Here is a 19,889-nt window from a genome sequence, read left to right on the forward strand (position 1 = left end):
AAGTAGTACATGATTGGGCAAACAATTTTCAGACTTTGTTGAAATCTGAAATGATTGTTTATGTAGTGAAATACCAAATTCTGCCTGCAGATATGCACGTCAAGTCCCTTTGACATCCTCGCAACTGCAAACACGTTGAGTCAGCTGGTACTACAAAATCACTTGATTCCTTTAATTCAATGAGAGTTGTGCATATCTGAGGACAGAATTTGTCCCACAACAGCTACAAATACAACATATCGTCCAGCACTGTAAAGCAACACAGCATTATGAAAAGACTGTAAAACAGTGACAAAAATCCAACCTAAAAAGGTGCAGACAGATAAATTTATGTTTAAAACAAGCAGCAGATTCTCTCCTGTATCACAGATCCTATTGGTGAAAGACAGTGAGGGAGATATCAGAGCACTGATTATGGCTCCCCGATTCTGTTGGCTTTTCTTCACTGTCCCCAGCCCTGATGTAGGTCAGAGCAACTACCTATGGGCCGCACTAACGAATATCCGTGGCACAGGAAAATCAGTTTTGCTCCTCTCGCTTGCCTGGATCTAGGTGCAGGGGTTTTATTTCCCCTGCAATTACTGACAATATCACAGATAATGCAAAGAGCATTTTCCTGTTGTATTTCAGGTACTTGTGATGTCCTTAGTGCTCACAACGGAAACCCTCAGCTTCTGTAGGTAAGGGAAAGTGAGTTTTGGGAACCTAAAGGGCTCGTGATGGAATATGGAGCTTTTCACCCCTGGTCTTTAAAGAGCACTGAGATAATACAAGCATGAAAGATATCACATAAAACCCAATTCAATTTTTTCTCTTTAAATGACAGCTCAGTGGGAGGGTCTTTGATAGTGTCCTACCAGTGTGAAAGGCATAATCACATACACCTGCAGGAGCCACTACAGTAGGTAAACAGTGGCAGCAGTGTCATTCCAATAGCAAGGAAAAAAATATATACAGGTCATAAGTTGTGGTAACTCAGGACCAATCCCAGAACTGTCCAAAGAAAGAGCTATCCCCATTGCCATACTGTAGCCTATCCAACCTCTTCTGAATGGTCCCCAGGGAATGTATGCAGCCCACAAAGCAAACAGAAGTCCGGTCGATGGCTACACTAGCACTGCCTGGACGAATGGGCTGTCTCCACTCACCATCATGGTGCTCATAAGGAAGCCACGTGTGTTTGGAGTTCTGGTGGGTATAATAAGAGTTACGCTTAGAACACTGCTGGGCACGGAAATCTTCATAGGGTCCACGACACTCTTCAGTATTGCAGACCTGGTACTCATAAATGGCACCTGGGCAATGGCGCCCACCATAGGCTGGACTAGAAAATAAATAGGGGGATAAAGAATTTTGAAACTATTTCAGAAAGGGGTACTGAGACCTGACGCAGCACAGCTCTACTTGGGATTGTGTGTGAGGGAGGCTTTCATGACTACCTCTCTGAAGCATGGAGGTTCTAATACAATAGCATAAGGTCTCATGAAAACTTTAACTCTAGAAACACCGTCCACAGGTCTCCGTGAAATCTTTTTTTCTCTTCACTTGACTGACTTTCCCCACAATCCAGTCCAGACGACCATCATGTTAAAGGACAAACGGTACACAGAAAGACTTATTTATATTAGGTTAGTCATTAAAAGCACCAAAGTAACAGTGAAATCTGGTGAGCCCACAATTCATACCTATCACTACCAACTTCGTGCTACTTTGACAGTCCATGTGAGCACACTTGGCTCACAGGTTAGGATTCTTGTCCCCTGCCAGCATGTAAGAGCAATGAAGTGGTACAAAGTGCACGTGTATTTCCATAACTGCGAACTGCTATCACCAGGTCACTGAGCCGAGAAGCTGGGTTTGATCCGTTCGGAGCCCATCTGCCTTAACAGTGCTTCCTTATTGTTACTGCTCCTCTGGGCTAAAGGAAGGTGACCAGCTCAGTTTGATTACGTCAAGCTTCAATCCTATTAGGTGCATGTGGAGAGAAGGAGTTAAACAAATTGTAGCTCAGCGTTTAAATTTAGGGATTACAGCTGGGATTTTCAAAGGAGCCTAAGGGAGTAGGATAAACAAATCCTATGGGAGTTAAGAGCCTAATTCCCTCAGGCTCTTTGACAATCCCATCTTACATATCTGACCATAAGAGATGCCCATGATTTATAGCAACCCAAACGAAGAAAGGATGGACAAGTATATCCCTAAAGTTTGCTAGGCTCTGTGAAGGAGAGTTCCCTTTAATGCTCTGACACTCCGTGCTGTGGTACCTAGGCATGGCCCTTCCTCTCTCCAGTTTATTCAATTGTCCAGAACTTCGCCTTCCTTATGACTGACCTACTGGAGGAAGGAGGAGGTGGCCCTGGTTCTCTGCCACTTCCAATACGGCCAGGACTAAGAGAATCAGCAGAAAGCCAAACTTACGGTGGGTTGCTGCAGTTCCTGCTGCGGGAGCGCACCCCACCCCCACATGTCCTGGAGCAGGAGCCAAATTTGGACCAGGAACTCCAGCTGCCATCCTGGCTGTAAGGCTGCTCTGAAGTCTTCCAGATGCAGTGACCCTTGAAACACCACTGGAACAGGAGAAGAAACGGGTTACTGGAACACCTGCCTCTTCGTAACTGTCTAGTGTTAGTGAGGAGAGAGATTCTACAGCCACAGGGGCACCCGGCTTAACAACATGGTTTGGAATCTGGGTCTCCCTCTCCTATCGGTCAGATGGACATGACAGACAGTGGCGACTGTGAAGTCATGAAACCTTTACGTAAAGAAAGATCTCAGGGGCCTGAGTGGAGGAGTGGACTAATGAACTAGCCTATCACCTCCGGAGAGCCAAATTCAAATCCTGACATAGGTCACCAGTGAAAGTGAGCTGGGTTTGGTGGTTTCATCCTAGTTCCCATTTGTTCACATCACATTAGGTAAAACTTCTGCTTAGAAGACTAGGAATGGTTGGCAGGGTTCACTGCACAGGTACAGTTCTCTGGGTCCCAGGACCAATATATCAAAGGACATCACAGATCAGAACTGAGGTGCATTGGCAGAGCTTGCACAGCATTTGCCTCTATTATGCTTGGTTCTCACCATGTGCAACAAACTTCTCACTTTCACAAACACAAAATTCAGTAACAAAAGTTATAACAAAATCTCCCATAAACCAGAGATTTGTCTCCATGAAAATTGCCTGGCTCCAGAACCTCAGCTACAGCCAGAGAGCACACAGCTCAGTTCAGAAAGGGGTGTGAAGGCTGCTCTAAGTCAACAGTTGCCAACGGTTCTAAGGGGCACATACAGCACCAGAGGCACTGGAGGAATATAGAGATGTCCTAGCCATGCCTCCTTTCTCTCAGCCACACCCATTATGCTGGCACCCTGTGGCTGGTTCTGCTAGCTACGTGCCCAGATTACAATAGTGAAGTAGCAGCACGACACTCCAGGACCTGAGCCATAGTTTTGGTTGACTTTGGTTTTGGGCTTGATACACTGCATCTAATTATTGCGGACCGCAGGGTGTATCCCATGGATCCCACAGCGTGAATGGCACGTGTCCCTCAGCTTCACATTTAAACAGACAGTGAAGCAATCCAAATCCAGTGGCTTTGCCACAAGAGCATAGAATTACTCTGCGGCCAGGACTAATAGTCTATACTACTTCAGAGGAACATTGTCAAGCAGTTGAGGCTCAAAATTTGACTTTCCTTAGAACTGTTACAAACTGATGAAGAATATCCTCTAGTTAGTAAATATATAGGGCCAGATCCTCAGCTGGAGTAAAACAGCATAATTCAACTGAAGTCAATATAATGCTTTATACTAGCTGAGGGTCTTGCACCTGGTTTATTTTGGGTTTTTTTGTTTTGTTTTTGTTTTAAATCATCTCTTCATATCTGAGAAACTGAAAAACACAATGGTCACTGTTTATTCTTGACAATATCGTATGTTTGCCCCATTGCTGTAGAGACAGAGGCAGAAAGTACATGAGGACAAGTTCAAGTTTGTTACCTGTGAATGCACAAACCTTGCTAGAAGCTGTTGAATGCACAAACACACATCATTAGATGATTCATCTGCAAGAGATGCCCTTTAAGATCCTTTTTTATGTAAACTGTTTTTTTGGGTTCGTGGCTTGTCTTTCCCTCAACCCGTTAACTTTCTGTCTGTTCAGACACTCCAGCATGCACTGCATTGATGATGTCAATAACCCCTGTCATTAGCGCTGCAGTCTGCATATGAGGCAGGATAAGTCTGTTTGCATTCAATATTCAGCAGCTTTCTACATTTTCTGGATTTTTACATTTGAGTTCTATAGGATATCAAATAAGAATATTCAGCCAAAGCATTTCCTTGGCCCTTCTGCAGGCAAAACTCTTGTTGAAATCAGTGGGAATTTTGCTACAGTAAAAACTGAGTATAAATTTCAGGATCTGATCCTTTAAGGGGAAAATGTTATTTTGAATAAAAAATGACTGGCTGGAATGATTTAATTGAGATTGGTCCTGCTTTGAGCAGGGGGTTGGACTAGATGACCTCCTGAGGTCTCTTCCAATCCTAATCTTCTATGATTCTATGACTTGCCTTATCTCGAAAGCATTTGGTAACTTCTAAAAAAATTAGCTTGCTTCTTGACAAATCATGTCCAAAAATATTTGCCAAACTGAAAAGGTCCCAACCATTAGGAAAAGGAATATTAGGAGGCAATAAAATATGGATAATAAAACAAATAAGCATCTTAGCAGGTTTGGCTATATTCCTAGCTCTGCCACTAAACAGTTGTATGACCTTAGGTGAGTCACTTCATCTCAGTTTCCTCTGCAATCCTTTGTCTTTCCTCTCTATTTAGACTGTTAAGTTCCTCAGGGACTGTCTCTTAGTCTGTGTCTGTATAGCACCTCGCACGATGGGTCCCTGATCAGTAGATGCTACTGTAATAACAACAAATAATTTGATACACTGCATAGGCTTTCACATCTAGTCAGCCAATTCAAATCCAACCCAGGCAGAGATATGGAGCTGTCTCTACAAGGTCCTTTTTTGAAATGGGTTGGTCTTCTCAATCCAGATCAAGACAAGAATTCATAGCCCCAAACCACCACCACAACTGGCATTAACTAGCCCCTTTTTGGCAGCCACAGGAGAGAGGAAGGGAAATGAACAGGGCTGCAGACTGAACTATCTTTCACCTCTAGAAGCGACAGCTCGTGATCAGGGTTGAGAAACACTGGCAGGATGATGCCACTGCTGCCCATGCTATGCCTGCTGTGTGGATAAACCACAGATTTCAGTCTCCAGATGTTTCAATCTCGGCACCTTTCACCACCATTATATGTAATGTGCACACACACATTTACAACCTAATTTTAGAAGTTCTAGACAGGGCTCATTTAAGGACAAGCTGTTCAATAAGGCAACATCTTGTGTGAGATCACTGTGACTTATTTTAAAGTTATTAGAAATTGTTCATTATTTTAAACATGTCCATCCACTATGACAAGATTTCATTCTCAAATGTTGGCATGATATGGAATAGGAAGTTTCATACCACAACATCTAAGCATTTTATATCCAGATTTCCCCTTCAAATAAGTCTATTTTGGGGGCAGCTTCTTCAAAATGCAAAGTTTTCTGCTGTCATTGCCTCTGGGACTTCATGGCTGAATAAAAATCGAGTCCAACGCTCCAGTTGCTTTTCTGACTCATTGGCACTTGCATACTGTGGTAACGAACATTATAGGAAACCCTGAAGTAGACAGATCCTGTGATCAAGTCATAATCCTGAATTTATGACATCACAGTCTGTTACCATGGCATTAACTGTAACATCACAAAGTTAGCAAGCAGTGTGGCTTCACTTTAGAACAGAGTAGCAGGAGCAAATGGTCTGTAAGGAAGAAAATCCCTTGTCTGAACATAGATGTACTGGATAATTAGGGAAAAAAACAACAATAACTGTACTCCTTTAAGTGAGGAAAATGTTGAAAGCCACATAAGTGGAAATGATTATGAGTGAGTTATTATAAAGTAATGCTTAGCATGGACACTTCTCTCAAAGGCGCACTGTTGTCTCTAAAGGAATGGGCCCTTCCAATCTTTCTGAATAAAACATATGGTACAGAGCAGATGTAAAAAGAGATGTGCTTTTCAAGATGCATGAGACTATAGTTCCTCTTTTCCCCAGGCCTGTAATTTAAATATGACTTACAAACACTTTTCTTACGGAGTACAGTGTACATTCAGTGTGTGCACGTGCCTGGATCTGCATGAGTCAGTCTGTGCACACATAAATAAATATCAGTGCATGTATCAGTGAGTTCGCATGCCTCAGCATGTATGTGCATGTACATTTTTGAATGTACCATTATGATGAGGGTCATGTCTATTTCCCAGTAATAGTGAATCCAGTTTGTATCCTGCCCACTACCGCAGGTACCTTGCCTGATGAACATTCGGTCCCATCCAAGGGGGGCCCTTTCTTCGTTTTGCAGAAGTAAGGGTTATCTGGATGGCTGCACCACAGCTGCTTGCAAGGGTCAAAGGTTCTGAACTGTGAAGCAAACAAGAGCCCTTCTGTTATTGTAATGGGTAGATAGTCTAACCACCTCATCCACTCCCAACCCTGAAATTATGAGCATGTAAGAGAGAGAGCAGGTAGAGTCAAGAACTCTGAACCTTTCCCATTGCAGAGATTCAGACCCCAGGGAGGCAGAAGCAACATCATGAAATTAGTTTTGAAGTGAAGCTGAGAGTGCCTCTTGTTTCAAACAACTGTTTTCAACCCACTTGGACCCCTTCCCTCTCCTACAGTCTGAATGTGGACAATCCTAGCTCCTTCATTTTGAAGTCGCTTTTCTAACCCCCCCGTCCAGAAATTTGTTGCAGCTCTTCCATCGGGCCAACAGAAGATGCAATCATCCTCCAGGGTGCTCTCACTTCTGATCCAATCTGGTGAAGGGGAGGGAACAGAAAAGACTGGAGCCAGTCCCTCCACCCTAATCCTCTTGGAGGCTAAATAAGCCTAATAAACCACGCCAGACAATGATGTGACATTGACATCGCAGAGACATCGCAAGATGCTACCAAACCCAGGGCTACTTCACACTTGGCCCACAGAACCGCTACGCAACAACCCCCCCGCCACTGCCTCCTTAGTGCACTCTGTCACTGAGTGGGACTTCCTTTCATTCTACAGCCAGAGAACGGGAAAAAATCCAGACCCTATTAATAGGAGCAATACTCACAGCTGTGCATGTTTTGTAACCCACACCAAAGTCAAAGCGGCACTGTTCATCCATAGAGTAATTGATTCCCGGGAGCTCTGGTAACTTGGGCCATTCATGCTCAAAGGGATCGTCTAGCAGGCAGTCATAGGAACTGCAATGACATCAGGCAAAGACAAAGTTGCATTGAATGTTGCAAAATCTACTCTTTCCCCACACCTTTCTTCTTTATTGTTTTGTGATTTTACCTATCTATTCCCCTGACCTCCCGTATTAAGACATCTTTACTTTCTTGACCCTCCCCCACAACCCTTACAATAGCCACCACCACCATGTGCATTTTTCCATCAGCTAGGAGAAGATGATGCATGGCCTCCACCATAGCCACTTCACAGGCTGGGAGCAGCACCCTCTGAGAAAAAATTTGTCTCTGCTACAACAGCTCTGGCGGTGTCCATCATCACTCGCTGACAACTCCTCCCTTGGGGTGAAGAACTGGCAAGTTCACTACCAGGTGCCTAACTGTCACCATCAAGGAAAAACTCTACTTTAGCAATAGGTGCTGTAGTCACAACACATGCAAGGTGGTCAGAAGATTCCAGTCCAGGATTTATTGCTACTTCTCCTTCCCAAAATAAAAAGGTTGAAATGAAACCAAATCCTGGCTAGATTCAGCTGGTTATAAAGCTGTTCCTCCTGTAATTCTTTTTAAATTTTGCTTCAAACAAATGCCCAACTTACTGGGGTGTTACACTTTCTGCAAGATGCAAAACACTGGCCAGTCTAAAGGCTAGGCAGGGGCATTGCAGGTAGAAACATGTGAACTGCTCAACTCAAGCTGCAAAATTACTTAACATCAACTTTGATGTGTCCTCAAAATAGCAATGATTCACTTGAATTTTGTGTGAGAGTGTGTGTGTGAGAGAGACTCTGTGTGTGTGTATATAACTCTGTGTGTGTGTATATAATATCTGCATCTTTTTTCAGGCTACTATTTGCACAGTCCGTTGAGTAAGAACCTGATTTGTTAAGGCAAGTCACGGGAGGAGGTCACATATTTTTCTACTGTGTTTCTGAATGGCTAGACCTATCCCAGGTGATCAGAAGTGTCAGTTCAGCAAAAGTCACTTTCACATAAACATTTTTTAATGAAGATATGAACATGATCTTTGGAGAGACCCAGGGGCTCTCCCTCCCGTACGTTTTTTCATGTGTTGAGTATGGTATGTTCTGAGCCTATTCAGCAATGATCATCAGTCCATAGCACAAAATTAACAGATCAATAAATGCAATAAATGCAAAATAAATGCAATTCATTATATCACTAAAAGAAGGGGAGAATTAACAGGGAAGCTAAAGTAAGCACTATCTTTCAAGGTTGGGGTTCAGAGACCAGAGTTAAGGCCCTAAGAGAAAGTTTATATTGTGTCTGCTGCACAAGATTCTTTTTGGTTTTGCTTTCCTTATTCAAATGTATCTTTGCAATAAGAATGCTTCCACTCTCATTCTTCCATGTCTACACTAGTTCATACAAATGCATGCAATCATTCATTTGTACAATAAAAACATAGACTAGCTAGTCTAAATCATAGTTGTTGAAATTGACCTACTGTATGTATCGGTTCAACTCCTGCTTGCTGCATCGGGACCAATGGTAACGGTGGAATGCAGCTTGCACTAGTGGTGCCATAATGCTCCCCATGCTGGTCTCATCTGCACACCGGTTCCCCTGGCCATCATGTTCCATACCTAACCTGTTAAAAAAGCTGGTGAGTTGTGTTCCAAAGGGACATGCCAGATAGACAGTTATCAGTAGCATTTTGGATAAGGACATTTCCTGTAAAAGCCTCTATTTAACTGGATGAGGAAGGAGGCATATTCACTGCATCTCTTCCACTGGTTGAACCAATAGTTGCGACTTTTCCAGCATTCCATGCGATTCCTGCACCAGTAAGAGTGCTGGTCTGCACAGAGACAGAGCAGGAATAAAATGCAAGGAACTGAACTTACCAGCTATGGCTATTAGAACTAAGAGCCGGCCTCTAGGATATGGCTCAGGCTCAATTCAGGGGCATAAGAAAAGTCTTTGTCCAAGACAGGAACTTACAGAAGAGGCTTCTAAATTTTTCACAGCTAAGATCCTGAGTAGTGATGTACTAGAAATTCAAGGATTGCAGACACTACAGGTCCTAGCAGATAATGCTCCATTTTGATCCTAACAGTCCCTTCTGAGTTAAATAAGGAGCCTTTTTTGATGGAACATGTACTGTCTGCCTGCTGCACACCAAGTCTAAACGTGGGCACAGGCACAGACCTTGTTGCAGAACTTTATTGGTCACATTTGGCCTGTGGGCTTCAGTTTGGGCATTTTTTCTTTAGAGGAACTTCAGAATGCTGACTTGAGAAAAACTCAAATGTCTGAAAACCAGAAAATGCAAAGTTAAGATTGCCCATGAAACTTAACACATTGACTGCAGCTGGAGTGTATGTAAACAATTCCCATTGGCTACTGCCATGTCCAGGGGAACAGAGGGTAAGTGGCATGGATATTCTTTTTTTTTTTTTTAATTTTATTCTCTAATAGTGCTAGATGGAATCCTGTGAGAGACACTGAATGGATATATAAAAGGAGGTGAAGAGACTGTACATTTCTGGGGTTGATAAAGTAAAGATATGTGTGTTAACAGGGCACACTGGCGCATTGCTGAAAGACGGCAGAGTTAAGGTTGCATAGGCAACCTTAACTCTGCATTTCCTGGTTTTCAGAACTTTTGAGTTTTGCTCAAGTTAGCATTCTGCAAGATGACATACCACCAAGCAACCTTAACTCTGCATTAATGTAGGTTGGGTTTTTTTTGCCACTGAATACATATACATACTCCCATTAGCATTGCTGAGGAGAACAGAATAACGGAAACGAGATGGAAGAGGTCTATTCATATCAAGATTGCTCACTACAATATTATTTTCAGAATGTTTGTCCAGTCTAGTTTGAAATTATTCAAGCAATAGGGCTTTCTATCACTTTGTTCAGAGCCTACTGTTTCTCACTTTTGGAAATATTTCTTTCTGTATACACCAAATATTGCTATTCTTGATTCCATCCCATTATTCCCTCTTACAGCCCCTTGAATCACTCTGTTCTCGACTGAGAGGCTGTTGTACTCACAGGAGAAGCAGGCAGACAACCTGGGGGCACTTGTACATACCAGAATGTGTCTGGTAATTAAAGGACTTTGGAGGTTATAGTTTATATCTATACATGAGTAGTAGGTGAAATTTTATGTTTCTGCCCACTTTACAGCACCTCCACCTACAATTCATGTTTAGAAACAAAACACAACATCCAAGGACATTCAATTTCCAGATGCATTCTGGTACCAAGGTGACAGATTTTAAGATGTGCAGATATGTAGACTGTAAACTCTAAGGCAGAGATTGCCTTTGAGTTGCTCACTAGACTTACTATACTACAAAGAGATTTATTCACTCCTGTATTTGCCCGTTTTGGCAGCCATGTCAGTAACTTGGAGGGCCATTATTTCATCACATCACAACTTCTCATACGTCAGCAAGTCCACTGCATACAGCAATGCTGACCCTGGGGGACTAAACACCCTGCTGAACTACCATGCAACGATGAAGAAAAAAAAAAGATAAAATGTCCAACTGTCTCTTCCAATGACTTACACATGGCCGGTCTCGTGGGCAACCACGAATGCTGAGGAGAATCCATCTTCGTGGTTGAGAGTACAACTGCGTAGAGGGTGGCACATACCAGTGACGGGAGCATAACCTGGAGCAAGACAGAAGACAAAGCAAGAGAAAGGAGGTCGGTGGTTCAAGAGAAGGGAAAAACCACAAGCTAGAGCTATTCCAAATGTATTTCATGCCCAGCTCCCTGCTGAGGGACACGGAATCCACAGCTGCCTGGGAATATAAATGAAGTCTATCAGATGTTCCACCGGCTCATATCTCACAGAGGGAAACGGGCCTGGAGGGTATTAGAATTACACACTGTTTGAACCTTGCCTTGCCACCTGAAATAACTGTGTTGCATTCATTCCTGGCTCATTCTCACCCTAAGGGAACAGAAACATTGTCCATATCTTAAACAAATGCACCAGCAACTGCTATAATCCAATGGCCACCTGTTCAGATGGATTGAAAACATATTTGACAGCCTCCTCGCCCCTTTCTGCACCTATTCGCATCTCTGACTGCACATCTGACTTGCCAGCTCCTTCTCAGATTAATCTCATAGTAGTTTCCTCTGTAATTTTCCTCAGAAGCTTGTTGCACTAGGTGGCAGAAGGGATTGCTCATGGGTTACAGAGTCTTTTACCCTGAGATTGCTGTTTCGACTCTGGTCCAATCCACAGTCCCGAAAACTGTAATCATCTGATGGCTGTTTGATAGCCTATGTCAGTGGCTCTCAACCTTTGCAAACTACTGTACCCCTTTCAGGAGTCTGATTTGTCTTCCGTACCCCCAAGTTTCACCTCACTTAAAAACGGCTTGCTTACAAAATCAGACATAAAAATACAAAAGGGTCACAGCACACTGTTACTGAAAAATGGCGTACTTTCTCATTTTTACCATATAATTATAAAATAAATCAATTGGAATATAAATATTGTACTTACATTTCGGTGTATAGTATATAGAGCAGAATAAACAAGTCATTTAGTTTGTACTGACTTCACTAGTGCATTTTATGTAGCCTATTGTAAAACTAGGCAAATATCTAGATGAGTTGATATATCCCCTGGAGGACCTCTGCATACCCCCAGGAGTATGTGTAGCCCTGGTTGAGAACCACTGGCCTATGTGAAACGGACTGGCAGTCTCAGCCCAGTTTATAATAGAGAGGTGGACACCAACTGACAATCTCATCAGACAAAAACTTAATCAGCCTGGAAGCCAATCTACCTTCACAGTTTTCCAGGTCAAGGAGATGGGTGGTGTGGAGCAGCCTGTACGCTGCAGCTGCCAGCGCAATGGATATACAAGGGATAGTCTCTGTGGCAACTTTCATCAGCGCTAAATACAAAAAAAAATCCCTCTGAGCCTGGAATGCTCCCTGGCATTTCAGGCTCTTTTGGGGCAATGAGCAAATGGAGAGAACTGATCAAGGATGTGCGGGAAGTTCTCCCCCGTCCCTCTCACAAGTTGATTTAATTTGCACTAGTTATTCAGCAGTGAGTGACAGTATCTGGAGCAGTGCCACAGCAGGCAAAACTAAGAGGGCAACGTGTCAGGTAGGTGGCAAGAGGGGAAAACAAACACTACCAAGAAAGAAACCTAAGCCAAGGAGTTGACCAAATACCTCAACTGGTGAGTACCCAGTGGGACATGGACATGGTTTCTAGTGAGGTCATCTTGGTTGCCTGTGCCAAGAACAGGCTAATATTACACTTACATACCCAAACATTCCTAATATTTTCCATTCCATAATGGTAATGCATCTTGCCTAACCAGACTGCATGTGCAGAATGGCACCACTGTTCAATTTAACCCCATCTCCTCCTACAGGCAGCAGACGAATGTACAGATTCTATGTCAATATTGGTGGCTGCCACCTTCTGCGCCACGGGCCATGAGCACCCAATACAGCTGATGATTCTCATTGCTCTGAAGAAATCCGATATAAAACAGGCCATAGAAAAAGCACCCCAGCCAGGGCAGCAGTTCCTTTAGAGGGTGAATTTGGGGACTAATGAAAGGGAATGGATGAGAGGTAAGCATAATGTGTACTAATGTGCAAGGTTACACAAGCAGCCTTGTCAATGCACCTCTGTGCTAATCTGCAACACCCCTCAACTCTCCTATAGCTGTGTGAATGCTGCACTTCCATCCTGACCTGCAGATCTCTACTATACACATCCCGGTGCTCTCCAGACCAGAGATTACAAAAATGAAGAATTATGTGGCTGATAGGACATGGACAAATGTTCACAAGGAACTGAGATAGGATCAGAGAGCAGGGAAGGATATGCATCTACCCAGTACACTATCCTTCGATCAAGTCATGTGCAGTGGGTCAGCTGTGCATGGCGTAGCAGATTCAGTGATGTCCCATTTTTCAATCTTGTGGGGAGGGGTGGTTTCATACTTCATTTCTGCCAAATTCAAATTCAAGCTTCTCGAATGAACTCTGAAATATATGGCTTTTAAAAGACCCTTTTTGGGATCCAGGGAAAGGCAGCTAATGAAGGAAAGGCTTATAAGTTCTACAGAGGTTTAGTAAAAGTGGGGCCAGATCATGCTGTGCCACTTTGTCACCAGGCATTTTTGGATAGTAAAGATATTAAAGGAAGTCTAAATGAATTATTTATGGAGCTGAGCTGCTACTAATCAGCAGGAGATGGGAGTTTGGTGACCATATTCTCACAAACATCCATGTTCTCTGGGATAATTAGGATAGAGGAGAGGATAATTAGAACTGTAAGAATAGTTCAGGTGGAAATCTGAACCCATCAGAATCAATCCCATTCACATGTGACAAAGGAACTCAAACATATGAAAGTCTGGGTTCAACGCCCTTGGCATAACGTCATAGCCTGATGCTGCTTGCCTCACAGTGATCTGTCAGCACAGAAGAGTCTGCATTCCAGAGGATGGGCACAGGGAAGGTCTCTGTGCATGGGCAAGCAGTCAGCTAAGAACGCCCCTGAACTCTGGGAGCCTGTCCCTATGTCTGCTTTCCATGCCGCTGCCCATCTCATTCCCACGCTCTGGAAACTGATGCTTGGTCTATCCTGAAAAGTTGGCATTTTAAAGCACATGAGCTTGCTGCAGTGGCACTGAAATGTCCGGAAATGTGCAACAGACACACTGTCAAAACTCTCAGTGCCAGACTTATTACTGTGATCTCTAAGTTACTGTAGCTTCCATGTTTAGTCATTTTGGCCCAAATTTGTTCCCACTACAATCAATCAATGATCAGTGCTAGCAAATAAATCAATGCAGCTGACCTTAACAGGAGCGGCACTGTGCTCTAACGACTGTTTCAGCCTGACTGACTCCCTCCCCTGGCTGGAATCCCTATTTTGAACATTGACACTATGCTGCCATTTTTCCAGGAAGCTCGTGACTGCAGTGACATCTCTGTACTATGTATCTTCCAGGCCATTTGTTTCCCAGAAACCCAGTAGTGGTGGAACAACCAATATTAATTACTCTGGAACAAGGTGGAGTGGGAAGGATGTGAGTGGAACTGAATCTAATTCATAAACAATGGATTAGTGGATCGGCACTTTGTACAGCTGGCCAAGGATGATAAAATAACGCAAAAGTGAATAGTTTCCTGAGGACTCCTCCCAAATGAAGGTCCGGAAGACTTTAGTAGTTGACTCCATGGCCACCCTGATAGGACTGAATGCCTGCAGTAAAGGCAGTTGTTAAGAAAAAAGGAGTTCAATTAAATTGTTGTGTAATTCTTTACACTTGTGCTCTCTGTCTGTGTGTTTACCTCATGCTACAAGGAGTTTCCAAGACCAGCAGCTATGTTCCAGTGTTCCCATAGTAATGGTCCATCACAAGTAAGGTAGTCAACTGGGCAAACACGGAACTGGACAAGACATGACTTCTAGGCTTCTACAGAGACAATGGATTGGGGTTCCGGCCATGAGAGTCATGTTTGTAAATAGGGATCTTAAGGAGGTAAATAAACAGGGCCCTTCCAGGGACCTTCTGGAAATGCACTGAGAGAGTCATAGAAGCTACATATTTGGGGCAAGGGCCAACAGTGTAATACACCTCTAGGTGCTCCATGGTTGGTATCCTAGCAGCCGCCACTGTTAAACAGGGATTTGGGACAGGGAAAAAAGAAGCCTCCCTGAAATAGTCTGAAGGAGGCAGCTCAAAGACTGAGCCACATGGAGCCCAGAAGAGACTAGGGAAGAGGAGAGGAGGGAGGAACGACAAGAGACCATGTTGTCTTATTGGGCTGTGCTGGGTCAGATACAGCCAGTTATGACCATACTGCTGGGCACACTAGCATTACTGCAATACAATCCCCAGGCCATTAAAGAGAAATCAAATAGTGGAAGATGGGAAGCAGGACAGGAGCTATTGGGGCTTTGACTGGTACAAACAACACAAATACACTTCAGGAGGACAACAAGGGGGGCATATAGCTAGCAAGTATGCAGCAGTCTCCCAAACAGCTGATTCCTAATCATTCCTTAAGGAGAGTTCAATAATGGTACAAATAGGCACCAGTCAATCAAATGACTACTCCTGACTTTCAATCATTCCTATTTATGCGCCCTCAGGGTGCAATGGCCAACTCTGGTAGCTGCCTCTGACTCGAGCTCAATAGTGTGGACCTTCTGAGATGCGTGCGCACACACAGTATGTGCCATATTATGTGTATGTTTATTGAGAGACTGGATTGAGTACTATTTGGTGAATATGTTATTTGGCAATTTTGTCAGTTTTCAACAAATAATTTTTAATGATATTCAACCAGCTCAATAACCGGTGAAATACTACTTATCAATTAAATTGTTTGCTAAAAAACCCAGCAATTTTAAGTGACTAATTTGTTTGAATATTTTTTCTGACATTCAGCCAATTGTCCTTAGAAACAGAATGTATATTTTCTATAGAGCCTGCTTACTCTGGAATTTTCAAAGGATCATAAGTTTCTTAAAATACCATTTTTCTTTTTTTTTCAAACCAACCCAAGTCAAGTTCTTAAAAATGTAGCCTTCTCTTTGAACAAGTATGGTGAGAATTTTTTAACATGGAAAATCTGCGTTCACCCTCTCCAAACTCACATGGCTAAAGGGACTTTATTCAAACTCAAACTTTCAGACAAAAAAATATTATCTTCAAAAAAAGACTGATGCACAATTTTTGAGAGCTTAACGAAATCATCTGCTCTTGGTGAGGTGGTGGTCAAAATGGCAAGCAAGATGTAACAGGCTGAATCAAGAAAAAGACAGAGAGAAATGCTGAGAGTACAAGAATCTCATTGTATGGGCCACACCTTAAATACTGTGTTCAGTTCTGGCCAAACCTTTTAAATAAATATATTGAAATGGTCCCGAGAGGGTGCAACAAAAATGATTAGACCCATGGAAAGTTTTTCTATTTGAGGAGAGATTGAATAGATTTTGTTTAGAGTCCAATACTGAATGGTATAAGGAAGGTCAATTTACTCTCTCAAAACAGAAGACCACCAATGAAGGACGGTACCCAATGAATTAAAAGGACAATCCATTTGAAAATGATAAAAAAATTACTCAAAAAATACTTAACCTGTAAGCCTCACTGGCAAAAGGTTTTACTGAGGCAAAAAGCACAGTAGGATGCAAAAGATGAGGAGATATTTATATGGATAATAAAAATGTCCTAAGTTATCACAGCTAGCATTACAAAATATTCAGTAATATAGATGTTCGTGTTTCCAAACACTTGCTAACCACTAACTGGATTTAGCAAGAAACTTCCTCCAGCAACTGCCTGTTATCAAATTATTGCCCATTATTGAGGGTTTACTCCTTCCTGTGGCATATCTGGTGCTGGTCACTGCAGAGGAAGCTACCAGCCAGATGAACCATTCGTCTAACCCATTATTATAATTCCTATGTTCAGGCAAAGACCAGGCACGGAAAATTTCAAACCAATAGATTAATGTTTTGGAAAATTATGGGCATAGGAAAACAGAATGCTATAATGGACACAGTTTGCAACCTTAACTATAGTGGCTTCACTGTGTACATGCTATAGGGGGAGGGAGGGAATCTTATTTTGCTTCAGTTTAAAAATTCATTTTTTTCTTCAGTTTCAATGTGCGCTTGAGTGTGTTTCTGAATATGATCAACTTGATTCCCCTGATTCTGACACCTTGTGGGACAATTTCAAGAATAAGACACTAGCTACTGCCAAGGATGTCTTTGGAATAACAAAGGAAAAACAACCTGACTGGTTCGCCGTGCCTGAACATCTGCTGCTCCCACTCATGGAAAAGAAGAAGCAAGATCGCTTAACTTTACTTCAACTCTACTAGGTCCAGAACTCTTACGCTTAAAGAGGCTACAGCTGTGGTCCAGAAAGCCATCAGAAAATGTGCCCAGAAGTATTAGCAAGACCTGTGCAAAAAAATTCAGACCTGCTTAGAAAGAGGGGACATTCGTGGTACCTGTGATGGAATCAAAGAGGCACTTGGTTCAATTTGTAAAAAGACTGCAAACCTGAAAGCGAAAGATGGTAACTATGCTGACAGACAGGCAAGAACAACTTCTCTGTTTATCAGGGTTGTGTCCTCAGTACCTTCCTTTACGGCTGTGAAAACTGAATCACATACTCTGAACAGGAGCAGAGATTGAACAGCTTCCACCTTCGCTGTCTCAGAAAAATCCTTGAAGTCACTTGGGACCAACAGATCACTAACTACGAGATCCTTGAGAGAACCGGCCTACAGTCTATGCAGACTACGCTGGACACTCACAGACTTCACTGGCTGGGACACGTGGAACATATGCCTCAAGATCATCCGCCAAAATCTGTGCTCTATGGCCAACTCAAGAACTACTCACAATGCAGAGGAAGGCCAAAACTTTGATATAGCGACAAGGTCAAGCAAGGCCTCAAGAAATTCAGCATTCCCACTGACAACTGGGAGAACCCTGCCTACTGCTCAGTCTAGAGAAGCCAGGTCAAGGCTCATGCAGTCATCATGGAGAGCCATAAGAAACCCCAGCCTGAGGCCTGCAGGCATGCTGGGAAGCAGAGTGTGCTCCAACCTCCAACTGGTGAATGGATCTGTAGCCACTGTGGGAAGGTGTGCCGTTCATGCAGTGCACTCTTCTCCCACACTACTGTTAAGCACTATTGACTAACTGACTTTGCCATCTTTCCTTTCATCTCTCAAGATGTTGGATGGCCACGTAGTCCACATATTTAGGCTAATTCAGACACCTGTAATTTGTTTTATTGGGTTGGACTTCCCCATGCTATGGTTCTAGACTCTGAGGTCGGTGGCTCAGTGCTGTTCCCTGCAATTTGAGCCAGCTATGCTGCTGCATTCTGGCACCCATCCGCTCACTCAAAAATACTGTGTGAAGAACTGAATGACTATGGATGTCTACTGCAATTAATCTTTGAATTCACTGGTCCTAGGAAATTAAGAGGAGCTATTCCAATATGAAGTCTGTCAGTTAAGCACACAGATCCTATTGTTTGTTAGTTTGCACTATGTACTAGACTAAAGCACTCTGCTTTGGAATAGAGTTCTATGGGCTTGGCAGGTTCTGCAGTTTCTTGTGTGGATGAAGAGCAAGGGTGGACCTGTGATCAGCTAAAGACTGATTCTTGGAAGAGCTAACAGAGGCTAGCTCAGGATTCTTTTCCTATTCCTCATCCTTCCCACACATACCAGAATGACTCAAACCAAAAATGAATGTGTTTTTATGCAATGTTCCAGTTACTGATGTGTTTCATTATCTTCATCAAAAATCTCAGACATTGTCACCACAGAGGGAATGAGTAGAAGGAAGTCTGGAACTAGTCCTTTGAAAATGATGGTATTCAAAAAAATGGAACCTGCTAAGACAAAGAAAGGAATTAACCCTCATATGGCCACAGAAACCCTGCCACAGACACTCATTTTTCAAAATGAAAACGAAATGCTGGAAGGCACTTCATCAAATTCACTGATATCTGAGCTTTTGCGTTCCTATGCACAGTATAATCTCAGCCTCTAAGGTCAGAGGGCCAACAGAAGCACAGGAAGTGCAAGGGAAGAAGGCTTTTTTGGGTTCATGGAATGTTCCCATTCTCAGCTCTATGGTGACCAAGGAACTGGACCTTTTAAAACCAGGTTTTAAAATATTTTGTGTGCAGAGGTCCTCCCACTGGGCACAATGAGCAAAGCTGAAGTTTTATGCTTTCTTTACATTGTTGTTGTTTTGGTTTGGTTTGGGTTTTTTGGCAGTACCTGGGACATTATTGATAGGTAAGTGTCTAATGTCCAACATAGTCCTAGTTGGGTTTGTGATGACCAGGAGAGCCACATGGTGAACTGACAGCCAGGTGTAAAGATTTCGGATCTCTCGAGACACATAGCAAGACTTATGTGCAGTGCTGGGGAGGAGCTGGTGGTTCTGGTACATGTAGGTACCAATGACAAAGGGAAAGGTAGGAGAGAGATCCTGGAGGGCAAATTTAGGCTACTGGGTAAGAGATTAAAATCCAGGACCTCCATGGTAGCTTTCTCTGAAATGCTTCCAGTTCCATGCACAGGCCAGTTAAACAGGCAGAACTGCAGGGTCTTACCGCATGGATGAAATGACGGAGTACGGGAGGAGAGGTTTCAGTTTTTTTAGGAACTGGAGAACCTTTTGGGAAAGACAAAGTCTTTACAGGAAGGATTGACTCTACCTAAACCAAAATGGTACCAGATTGCTGGCATGTAGAATTAAAAACTTTGTATAGCAGTTGTTAAACTAAGGGTTAGGGGAAAGCTGACAGATGAGGAGGAGCACATGTTTTGGACAGGGACATCCCTTAGGGGAGGATCTATAACAGGGATTATCTATATTCTAGTAAAGAGGAGATGATAGAAGTTGATAAATACAGGTAGGAGCTGAAGAGAAACAGTCAAATGAAAAGAAGTACCATTCAATTACATCACATGAAGGTGGACAACTAAATATCGACAAATTTTAT

At 42.9% G+C, this 19,889-nt stretch overlaps 1 protein-coding gene across 1 annotated transcript in view; it reads right to left on the reverse strand.

The window, feature by feature from the left end:
- ADAMTS14 (ADAM metallopeptidase with thrombospondin type 1 motif 14) overlaps positions 1-19,889 on the reverse strand; it is a 106,702-nt gene that overhangs the window by 23,896 nt on the left and 62,917 nt on the right. Inside the window, exons 7-12 of the mRNA XM_048858432.2 lie at positions 10,899-11,004; positions 8,819-8,962; positions 7,230-7,362; positions 6,422-6,535; positions 2,419-2,567; positions 1,149-1,324 (exon numbers count right to left, since the gene is read on the reverse strand). Of these exons, the coding sequence (XP_048714389.2) occupies positions 1,149-1,324; positions 2,419-2,567; positions 6,422-6,535; positions 7,230-7,362; positions 8,819-8,962; positions 10,899-11,004 (822 nt within the window). The remainder of the gene's footprint in view (positions 1-1,148; positions 1,325-2,418; positions 2,568-6,421; positions 6,536-7,229; positions 7,363-8,818; positions 8,963-10,898; positions 11,005-19,889) is intronic.

The sequence above is a fragment of the Caretta caretta genome, chromosome 7 (assembly GCF_965140235.1).
Source record: "Caretta caretta isolate rCarCar2 chromosome 7, rCarCar1.hap1, whole genome shotgun sequence".
Classification (NCBI taxonomy): domain Eukaryota; kingdom Metazoa; phylum Chordata; order Testudines; family Cheloniidae; genus Caretta; species Caretta caretta.